The sequence below is a fragment of the Pristis pectinata genome, chromosome 4, assembly GCF_009764475.1.
Source record: "Pristis pectinata isolate sPriPec2 chromosome 4, sPriPec2.1.pri, whole genome shotgun sequence".
NCBI classification, from domain to species: domain Eukaryota; kingdom Metazoa; phylum Chordata; class Chondrichthyes; order Rhinopristiformes; family Pristidae; genus Pristis; species Pristis pectinata.
The window spans coordinates 56,184,109-56,196,641 of NC_067408.1; the positions used below are offsets into that span (position 1 = coordinate 56,184,109).

Here is a 12,533-nt window from a genome sequence, read left to right on the forward strand (position 1 = left end):
GGTGCTCAGTGATATCCTAGGTTGTAATAGCAACCAGTTATCGGATTTGGTGATGTTGATCAAAGGTTGAGTATTGACTCAGACTCCTCCTCTTCTATTGCCCTGGTACACCCCAGCTCAACGGGCAGAGGGGACCAGGTTTGAAGTCCCATTGACCTTCTCCCTGTGTGCTGCACTGTGCTGGCAGCACAGATTTTGTGCTGGTGTCTCTGGAATTGGACTGGAAGCCACAGCTCTCTGCATGTGAGGTCAGAGTGCTAGCCACCGAGCCACGGCAACAGAGGGAGGAAGCCACAAGGAATGGAGCTCCCTGCTGTCGGTTTTCCACATTGAAGGAAAAATGCCCAGGTGCAGGGTGAGGACAGCCAACCTTTGTTCCACAGTCTGGGAGTGTTTGTTTTGATAGTTGGGTGGGTTTTGGGGCTGTGCTGGGGCTGGGAAATGTGCCATGTTATATCTCCCTCTCTCTTGTTGCTGCTGACCACAGGCCTCGATGGAGGAGGACACGGATTTCTGGCCTCATGTGGAGAACCACACGAGGCTGAGGGATGACACAAGCCGCAAGTATGTGCGCCTGTACCAGCTGTACAGCCGGACCAGTGGCAAACACCTGCAGGTGCTGGGGAGGAGGATCAGTGCCAAGGGCGAGGATGGGAACAAGTATGGTAAGAACTGGCTGATGGAAGCAGTGCAGCACAGGCTGAAGCTGCGCAAGCAGCAGGTGTGAGGTCCTCACTTGTAGCTTAGTACGTGAGGCATCTCCTGGCCAGGCGGGAAAGAAAAGCACATGCGTCGAGCTGTATCTGTGGTCCATTACCAAGTGGCATCAGCCCGGACCTTGACCTTTCTCCCAATGCCTACCTTTATGTGACCCATAGACTGGGCAGTGATGAAGGGTCTCGACCCAAAACATTGACTGTCCATTTCCCTCCACAGATGCTGCCTGACCCACCGAGTTCCTCTAGCATCTTGTTTGTTGCTCCAGTTCTTTGTTGTGTTGGGCCATTCTTCCTTGGCAGGTAGAATGGGAACTCCAGTCACTTAGCCCACTCCCAATGCACAAGCCTCGCGGGTAGTGAGAGGCTGGGAATATCTCCGGAGTGTTCGGGTGAAGCTCGTACACTTTATAGGCCCAACATAAGCAGAATAATTGGTTCATTTTTAACCATGTGACACAAAATCTTCATTGTGTCTCTCACATTCCTAATACAAGCCATAGGCTTCAAAGTCAATCTTCTGAAGTTGTTCTAAAGGCACACCCGGCAGTCAGTTGATACAGAGAAAGATCCCAAAAACAACTAGAAGGAGCAAAGAATAACTAGCCTAGTTTGTGTGGCATTAGTTCAGGAATAATGTGGGCTGGGTTATAGAGAGAATTTCCCAGCTCTTCTGAGAGCATTGCTGTAAAGTCATTATTACAGTGGCCAAAAATAGATCACTAACTCAACACACACAGGATGCCCTCAGTGACAGGTTTGAAGCTGTTGCATTGAAGCATCAGTTAACAGGTTGAGGTTAACGAATTACTGAATGAATCAGGGTTACTTGGGAGCAGGGTGTGGGGAGGGTGAGAAATTTTAACAGGGAGCAGTAGAATGCATTTTGTTTGCCTATTTCACCTTCAGCTTTATCTTAAACTTGTTGAGGAACAATTCCTAGTTTTTTCACTTTATCTTCACACATTGAGGTGTTTGCTTTGATAGGACAGTTTCTTCAATCATAGATACCCTACCTGGGTCAGTTCTTTCACTACCTGATATAAATTTTGGTTACAATTTGGAATAAGAGCATAAGAAGGGGCTGTAGCTACATTCTTTCCCGTGTTGTGCTGAGGCAGTGTTCAGTGGTGGTGTCTGTCACAGTTCTCCACCAGAGGGCACCTGTTGTCGCCCGAGTTCAAACCTGTTCCCTCCCTGCTCTGCAGGGTTTAATATTGTAGGAAACACTAATGACTCTCAAAACAAAATCATCAGCCGCATTCACTTGGCGGAGAGGTTGCAGACCAGATGGCAGTTATACCAAAGCAAAGGTCAACAGAAGAAGAAGGGGGACACAGTCTCACTGGAGCAATTGCAGGGTTCTGAATGTTTAGAAATTCTCTTCCATCATGGGCTGTTAATTTGATACTCAAAGGAAGGCAAAGTGGGGGACTTACAAAGCAGTCAGCTCCTGAGCCTTGGGGACTTGTTCCGGGTTGTTTGAATAATTGACAACAACTTTTAAGTATAAACCTGATCAATCAGAGTGATCGATGGCTTGAGTGTGAGGTGCGGGGAGCGTGTGCTTTTCCTTCTTCAGTCAAGGCTTTACAGTTTAGAACAAGAGGAGAAGGCTTTCTTTCACCACCCCACAGTTTTATTTCTGGCACTTAAACCTAGGATCTGGGATTGTGGTATTGGGCATTTGAAACCTCAAATCAATTGCCTGACTTTGTTTGAAAGGATCTGACTGTTGACAGCACAAAGTGACTATTGATTCCTTTCTGCATGACCTCCAAGGGTATTGAGGTCCCCCAGGGGCTCTCAGGAATAGATACTGATACAGGAGACAGGGCGCCAGATACACGGCACTTACCACTGCAAGGATATCTCTCCAACTTTATTCTGTACAGCAACATCCCTCCTCTTTTAATTTTTTTCTTCTGTTTGGCACTTGCCTGGCTTTTCTCTGCTGCCCCTTTTCTCTCCCAGCCCCTCGCAAAGTTTAAATCCTTGTCTATGTTCTACCCCCCCCCCATTCCACCACCTCCCTCTCACCCACCTCTGTACCAACTCCAGGCAGACAGTGCCCTTTACTGCTCCCTAGGTACACAAGCAGCCACCTACCAGCAGGAGGCAGTAGTCAGCAAGTGAACCGACCCTGTGGAGATTTCCCCCCACCCAGCCCAGGGGCGCTGTGGTCAGCTGTTGACAGCCCCTTCCCTCCATTTCACTCGGCGCAGTGTAACTGGTCTCTCTCGGTATAGACATAAGCAGCTTATCATTTCTCAATCCACATCTGACATACATGGAGAGAATATAAAGTGCCAAAACTAAAAAAAACTCAGATGTGGAAAACTGAAACCGAAACAGAAAGTTTTGGAAATACTGAACAGATCAGGCGGTGTCTGTGCATTCCGTCTTTCCTGGTCTCCATCCCATCACAGACCTTCTCTTCTCCCCATCCCTCCTTTCTTTTCCTCCCAACTTTATCCGGCTCCAATGAAGGGTCTTCGACCTGAAGCATTGACTCTGTTTCTCTCTCCACAGACGCTGCCTGACCTGCTGAGTGTTTCCAGCATTCTTCATTTTGATTTGAGGAAATACTGACAGCATGCATTGCAGTCCCCACTCCAGATGTGCTGGCCTTTCTTTTAAGCATTTCCTGGATATAGGGTCTAATCCCTGTCCTTCCCCTCTGTATGGGACTTAATCTTACCCCACCCCCGGGTGTATGTCACCCTGCCTCACCCCATAGAGTGTTAACTCCTCCTTCCCCTTGCTTTTAATTATGCCCATTCCCTCAGTATGGTCTCAACACTTATGACCATCTACCCATATGGTTTAATCCCTTAGTGCCCGTGTATAGTGTTTTAACTGCTGCCCGCCCCGACTGCAGAATTTTAACCCCTCCCTATCCTTGGCTGCCCTTCTCACACACAAGCTGTTAACCCTTCCTCCATCCCAGTGCTGAGTTCTAACCCCTTCCTATTGTTGTGGGAAGGGCTTTAACACCTTCTCAAGCCTGGGTGCAGGGTTGAGAAGGTGTTAAAGCCCTTCCTTGTCTCTGCATGTAGTGTATTTATTCCCTACCCACTTCTGGTTGCAGATTTTTAACCCCGTTTCATCCCAGGGTGCAGGGTTTTAATCCCTCCCTGCCTGAGGTGCAAGGTTTTAATCTCCCTTCCCCTGGCTGCAGGCTTTCATCTCTTCCGTATGCCTTGTGCTCCACTGGATGCATAGTTTTAACTCTTTCCTTTCCTTATCTCTGTCTGCAGGCTTTTAACTCGTTCCCTCCTCTGTGTGCAGGGTATTAACCCCTCCCAACCTCCAGGTACCAGGTTGTAACATTTCCCCTTGCCTGGGGTATAATTTTAACCGCTTTTCTCACTTCACTGTAGATAATTAACTCCTTCCATCCCTTGAAGCTTGATCCTAAGCTTTCTCCTCAGCTGTGTGTGCGATTTTAACCCCTTCTCCCACCTTGGGTGTGGCACTTTAAGCCCCCCACACCACCCCCTTTCCTGAGTGAATGTATCAGAACATTGACAAGTATATTCCACTGGAATCTATAAAGCAGAGCAGTGAGAGCTATTCCAGAGTAAACTATAAAGCAAAACTGTGAGTGATCCATCCCACAGTGATCTATTTAACAGTGCAATAACTGGTATTTGATTCCGTAAATTATTTTACAGAACAGTGTGCAATGTATTCTTTGGTAATCAATGGTTTGTCTCCAGTGTAATGCGTATAACAGACCAACAAGTGATATATCATAATATTTCTTTGGGATTCTGGTGGTATAGGGTTAAATTATTGTATTAATCCAAAGCCTTAGGTTCATGATTTGGAGGTTTGAGTTCAAATCCCACATGGCATCTGAAGGGAATATAAATTCAGTTACTTAAATAAATATGGAATAAAATAAAGTTAGTCTGGTGAAGCTACGGGATTGTTTTAAAGAAACAGCTGGTTCACTAATGTCTTTGGGGAAGGAAATCTGCCCTCCATACCTAGTCTGTATATGATTCAGAGCCACAGCAATGTGTGGTTGACTGATGAAAAGGCACAGCAAGAGCAACAAATGTTGGTTTGCCAGTGATGGCCAGATCCCACTCAAGAATAGAAAGCAGCAGAATTTGTACAAGGGAAAGGGCACGATATCTTGCAGGGCAGTCTATATATCAGAGCTGAGAGTGATAGACTGGTGTAACCAATAGAATAGACTTGGCTGCGAGATATTCCACTGTAATGTATATATTAGAACTGGCCATACTTTATCCCAGATTTACCTATATTATGGAACTGTGTGTGGTCTATCTCAATGAATTTATAAAACAAATAGAGTGATAGGTTTCAGTGTAATCTATACATCTGTGTATGACCTATCTCAATCATCAGTGTTCAGTATGCAATAGTTTAATTGATGCAAAACTGAAGAGTTTTGTCCCGTGTGAATCCTGCATCACAGTTACACATCATGTATCTCAGTGTATTCTATGTTAAAGAGCTGACACATATATCACATCATTGGAACTATAATGCTACATCTCCCCACCATCTGCATAACAGATCAGTGTCATTTATTCCAGTACAATGTTTAAAACAGCAATACAATATATCCCATTGTAATCTATACAGTAGAAATAGAGTGATATATCTCTCTATTTATTCTATATAGCAAAGAAATGTATAATATGCCATTGTGTAACTAGGTGTGATATATCTCAGAGCAATTTATAAAACAGAGCAAGTGGCACATTCCAGTATAATTTACGTACATAGCAGAACAGATTTCTATACATCACAATTCATTCTGTAATATACAACTGTGATAAATGCTGGTTGGATAACTGAACAATGCACTAGGTCATAGTGCAAAGTATTTAACGGAATTGTATGGGGAATTAGCCACGGTAATTTATATGAGAGAACTGTGAGTAGTATATCCAATGTAATCAATTTAAATGAACTGTGAGCAATGTACCTCAGTATAGCTTATATTGTATAATTTTGTATGATACACCCTGATGTACTCTGTACCTCTTGATGTAACCAATATTGCACTCTGTACATTATATGTCCCGGTATAACATATACTATAGAAATGTGGGTGATGTATGTCAGTACAGTGTTTCCCAGTCTGGAATGTGCTGCCTGCTGTGAGATTTTAACAACGGTCTGGTAATTTAGTTAGAAAGTTCAGACAAAGTAAAGATGAATACAAATACAATTACCACACCAGTTATCCCAGCCACAGGTGTTAGCAGACACAGGGGGCTCTCATTTCCTGAAAACATGCAGTCCATGTTATCATCAGGTGTTTTCGGGTGTGAGGAGGGTTCAAACATATTTCAGTGAGTGTGAAAAAGTATGACTTTTGTTCAATAATGTTGGTATGCATCACCCTTGTGTAATCCACTGTGTGTGGTATACTGATGTGCAACCTTTACAACAGAGCTATGTGATAGAGCAATCTATATAATGTTGTGTATGATGCATTCCACTTTAGTCATTATATCAAAGCAAAGTGTGATATACCACAGCGTAACCTTTGTCATTGTGCTGTCCTTGAGGTACTCAATTCAATCTATATAAATGGACTGTGTTTGATACCTTCTAATGTAATCGATCAAACTAACTTTGAAAAGTGCATCCTCCTTTAACGTATATAATAGAACTATCTTTGAAATACTGTGCAATTTATATAGTAGATCTGTAAACGTTGTGTCATATTAGAATCTATTGAAACAATGTATGATATATATTAGTGCAATCTACAAAGCCTAGCTGTGAGTGATGCATCCCAGATTAATTTGTATTACAGAATTTACTGTGATCCACTTTGGTTTAATCCACATAATAGAGCCCTAGGCAATTTATTCATGCATTATTCAAATAAAATGGTACATGAGATTCTGCAGTGTAATCTATTTAACAGATGTATATGCAATATATACTAGGGTGACCTATGTAACATAATGTGTGATATGTCATAGTTCAATAAATATAACAGTATGTGAGGTATATTGTAATTGTTATCTATTTAACACAACTGTGATTATTATATCCTTAGATAATCTATAAAACAGAACTGCATATATATCAACATTTTCTGTGTAACGTGACTTTGAATGATGTATTTCTCCCTGCACTTTCTGTACCAGAATATGTAATATGGTTCAATGTGATCTATATAAAACTGTGAATGATATATATTCCACTGCAATCAACATCACATGTATTTAATTGATATATAACATATAGATTGGAATTAAGATAAATGCATTGAAATTGATAAAGTGACCTCGGAATGATATAGCATAATGCAATCTATAAAAGGGTTTGTGATAAGCTTGATTTAAATTGATATGATGTGCAAAAATATTTCAGTTTAAACTTGAAAACAGAGCCATGCTATATATCGTAGCACAATCCATAGAAATGATGTTGCTGAGAATAATTTACATAACAGATCTATAAGTGAGATGTCCCAGTGTATAATGAGCTACGTGGATATATAGTCAATATATACCAGTGCTGAAAATAGTATGTCCTGGTCTAATCTATAGAGCAAAACTCTATGAAAAATACATAATGAACAGTGTCACAATGTAATTTACAGAACCATGCTCTCTGAGGTTAAACTCTTGGAAATCTGTGTAATATGACAATGCATGGCAGGCTTCTGTACAATCTGTCTTATAAAATTGTGTATAATTTATCACAGTGTAGTAAGTGTTGCAGAAAAATGTGTGATACCTGGTGTAACCAATGTAGCTGACTGGTGGGTGATATATCCCAGTGTAATAGAACTGTGTGAAACAAAACGGCATAATGAAATATTGCATTTATAGCATATATTACAATTGTGTGTGGTATATTACAAAATCTCTGAATTAGAACTGTAACTGTAAGTGTAACCTAAATGATAGCTCTCTGGGTATATCAGTACAAGTAGGTACTTCAGTGAAAACAAAATAATAGATGATCAATGGACTTTCATGAGTCATCCATGTTACCTGGCTATGTGTGATATATTCTTGTGTTAATTACATACAGATCAGTGTGTTAAAGTTCAGTGTAAATTGCAAAATACAACCGTGCATTAAAAATTATGATCTCTATGGTACGTGTAATATATACATGCTATCATTGTGAGGGTATTGCATGTAGCATAAGAAAGGTTTGCTATCATCTGGTGTAACCCATGTATGCCTGTCATACATTCCAATATAATCCATAAAACAGAACTCTGTTGCAAGTTGTAAAGGATACATTGTAATGTACTGTGTGTACTTTATATAATAGAACAGTATGTGGGGTATACTGGTGCAACTAAATCAGCATGGAATATATCATATTCTGGAATAATCGACGTAAACTACGTGACCACACACTTTGTGATAATGTGTAAATTCTAGGAAAGGTGTTTGGATTTTGTATCTTGCTACAATCTATATAACAGGGTAGTTGCTGATACAGTGTGATTGATCCCAGTGCAATCAGTATAGCATGCTGTGATATGTCACTGTATACTGTGTACAATAGGACTGAATGTTATGAAATGGATGAAATATCTCCTGGTAATTTATGTAATATTGCAGGGAGTGATAAGCTTTGGAATAAACTGGATAATAGAGCTCTGAATGTATCTTGGGATAATTTATATAATAACATATTATGCTTGATATATTATTGTTATATATATGGTTTGTAATGAGGTTCAATCTTCAGCAGAATAATGTGTAGCGTATGCTGCTTAAACTATACTGCACAACCGTGTAACACGTCTTGTCTTTCTACTGTCTATACAACAGAACTGCATACGATATATCTTGTGTAATCTATGTAATAGGCTTGGATATTACTTTCATAATGTAATCTTTATAAACAGACTGTGTCTGACACATATTGAGGTTTGATATTTGCGTGAGGATTAAATAACAGATGAATCACGGAGTTTCATGAGTTATCCACATTGCATGGCTGTGTATGATATATTCTTGTGTTATTTACATACAGATCTGCGTGACAAAGTTCACAGCTAGGAAGGGTGTGACATATCCCAGTGAATCTTTTACTTAAAAAAGCATTGTGTTATATACCTTGATACAAACTGCCCAACAGAATTTTAAATGACCTTACCACTGTGGAATTTATGTTACAGAACTGTATTTCATAAATCGATGCAATTTAACAGGTATGTGTATATGAAATTGCAGTGAATTAACATATTACTTCTATGAACAGTATACTTTGGTTTAATCTATGTGGTAGAATCATTAAGATCTCAGTCTAATCTCATGAACAGTACACTGATCTTCAACAATAGAACTAAACATTGCATCATATATCAGGGTGGAAGTTATATAAAGGTATATTGTTATATGTCATGGTGTAACTTTAGTACCAGAAGACCAAGTGATACATCTTAGTGTAATCTATATAACAATACATTATATGATTTATTCAGTTATAGTCAACACAGATATTTTGGCTCTTTTTTTATATCATTTTATGTCAATTACATCCTGTCATAGTCTATATGATAGAGGAATGTGAGACTAGTCTATACATTTTAAGCAGCATTGTGATCTATAGCTCTGTATAATCTCTGTAATAGGAATGAGGATGATATATATCCCAGTGTAAGATATATAACAGAAGTATGGGTTAAATTTGCCATTATAATCTTGACAGAAACACTGACTGTGAAATATTCAATATAATCTATTGAACAGAAATGCTGAATATTTATCCTATTATCTATATAATTGAAATTATGTGTTTTATCTGATGTTATTTATATAACAGAACTGAGAATGTTTTGAAATATCTGAGGTAATCCAATCTTTATAATACTAATGTGTGTTAAATCATAATATATCTTGTTTTTATGTGTGCAACAGAACAGTATTGTATATCATGATGTGTCCTGATATCATTTATATTGCAACATTGATGGGATATATGCCAGTAGAATTAATGTAAGGGAAATATATCACAGTGAAATCTATATGCCCATGACTGAACTGTGTTTGTGTGTGTGCTTATTCTTCACAATAACACTTTGAGTATTGTATCCTGATGTAAATTATCTGATAGAAATATTAGATATGCCCCATTTATTCGAGTCCATTCTGAATAATGGTATAATTTATATAACATATCCATGTGTGAAGTATTCCAATCAGTGCATGTAAGAACAGTATGTATAATGTAACCTATGATGACCTACCTAGCCAAGAAACTTGTGCAATATCACAGTGTAATCTACATAATTAAATAGTTTGTAATATATCACCATGAAATCCCAGTAACAAAACATTGGTTAATGTGAGTCATGAAAGAATTCATATGCTCAATTTAATCTATAGAACTGTGTGAAATATATCCTATGACAATTTATTTAACAGAACTATGATTGATAAGTCCACATGTAAACTGAATGATGGAAACCAGAATTGGTGTGACATATCCTAGATCCTGTGTGATTTATCCCAATGTAAACTATTTTAGAAATCTGTGATACTTTGTGTTGCAGTTTAATCCGTATAACAAAATTATGAAAGATATTGTGGTGGAGCCAAAATATAAAAGAACACCATATATTCTAGCCCAATTTCATCTAATAGAGCAGAACTGCATTTTAGCAATCTGGTCTAGTTTCTATAACAACACTCGATTTTGACATATACTAGTATAATCTGTATAACGAAGGTCTGAGAAATGTACTCAGTATAACCAACACAATAGTGTGATATATATGTTTAATCTACATAACCAATGAAGTAATTTTGAAGTGTAGCTGCCATTGCTGTAATGTAGGAAACACAGCAACTTTAACTCATGTATCTGAGTAAACCCATATATAATGTAAATGTGTGTTATGTTGTCCAGTGCAATGCAACGATTAGACAAATATTTGATATACCTTGTTGTTTTCCATGTAATCTAGATAAGAAAACTGTAACTGATATAACTTGGGAGTGTTCTGCATAACAGAACTGTATGGGAGATCTCATAGTGTACGTCCCCATGTTATCCACATAATAAACTACAGATGAAATTCAGCACTGAAACATACATGACAGAGATTGTGCAATATATCTAGGCTAATGTATGTAATAGAGCTGTGTGTGATAGGTTGGGTGTAATCTATATAACAAAGTTCTATGTGATACACTACAATAGAATTATTAGTAACATATCTCATATAATTTGTATCATTTTCTCTGAGTAATCAATATTAAAGAACTGTATGTGATAAATTTTGCTCTGATTAATGCCATGTAACTAAATCTATTCAGGGATGATTTAGTCCAAAATTATGTGCATAAAACAACTGTGAATAATATTCCCACTGTGCACTCTACAACAGAACATATATTGTAGCTCACTGTAATCTGTATAACAAAGCACCACGTGATATTTCTTGCTGCTATTTTTACAACAAAGATTTAGATTGTATATTTTGGTATAATCTATGTTACAGGAAATTTTGTGACATAGTCATGGAATTCTATATAGCAGGTGTGTAATATATGACCTATATGACTAAGCTGTCAGTAATTTACTCTATTTAACAGTGTGATAAATCCTGGTATGATCAGTATAAAGGAACTGGGTCTGCTGACTCTGAGTAATTTGATTAGTATAACAATTTATAAAACAGAAATGCTTCCTTAAGTAATGCACAAAGTGCTCAACATGCTGTGCTGTTAGGTGATTGCAAACAATATTAATAGGTGCAATATGGTTAAGCAAACTCTGTGTGAGATAGCTGAGTGATCTGTGTAACTGAAACTACATTTACTATATCTGACCAGCATGACTTACATTCCAGTTATGTGTGATAAATCCCTGAATAATCCACATACCAAGGAAATGTTTGTGTTATCTATTTAACTGTGAGTGACATGTGCAGATATAATCAAGATAAGAAGCTGTGGGTGATATAGCTGAGGTAATCTGTGTAAGAAAACTTGTGTGTGGGATTTTACAGTGTAATCCAAATAACAGGACTAGGTCTGTATATCAGAAATTACAAGAGCTGTCATGGTACTGTATAATGTATGAAACAGAACTGTGTGTGAGACCTCACAATGTATCCCTATAATAAAACAGTCTGTTATATTCCAGCAATCTATATAAATGTGTGGGATAAGGCAGTGTGTTCAAGACAACAGAAATATTTGTGAGAGAGAATATGATGTATGCAAAGGAATTGCCTATATAACAGAAATGTAGATTTTTTTTGTAGAATGAATAAAATAAATGCAGATTTGTAAGTGATATCAATTAATTAGCAATTTATGTTACAGGTGGATGTGTGATATATTCCAATGTAATTTATATAGAAGGAGATTATGTGATATAATATGTAATCAATAAAACAGACGTAGGTACAATACAGCCCGGGCTATTCTACATAACAGTATACCCTGCAAGAAATACCCTGACATAATCAAGGGAACTTTTCTGTTCAATACTACAGTTTAGAATGTGTAACAAATCCATGAATAATATATCTTTGTAGAACCTGCCTAATGGAACAGAGTGCTCTATATCCAAGTGGGATCTCCACGAAAGAACTATTAGTGATATATCCCTAGACAGATTTTAAATCAGAAATTTATATTATATATTATGGCACAATCTTTACAACTGAGAAGTGTATGATATGTATCAATGGAATCTATATCAGGGAATTATATGTAGTGTATCATGGTATTATCTATATAATAGTACTAGGCATGATATATCATGGTGTGAGCCATATGGTAGTCCCTGATGTGTTATTAAACTGTGATTTATGTAACCTGATTGGGC

At 38.1% G+C, this 12,533-nt stretch overlaps 1 protein-coding gene across 1 annotated transcript in view; it reads left to right on the plus strand.

Annotated features, from left to right (window-relative positions):
* The first annotated feature begins 493 nt into the window (after positions 1–493).
* Positions 494–12,533, plus strand: part of LOC127569554 (fibroblast growth factor 18-like) — an 86,246-nt gene continuing 74,206 nt past the window's right edge. Inside the window, exon 1 of the mRNA XM_052014304.1 lies at positions 494–665. Within this exon, the coding sequence (XP_051870264.1) occupies positions 494–665 (172 nt within the window). The remainder of the gene's footprint in view (positions 666–12,533) is intronic.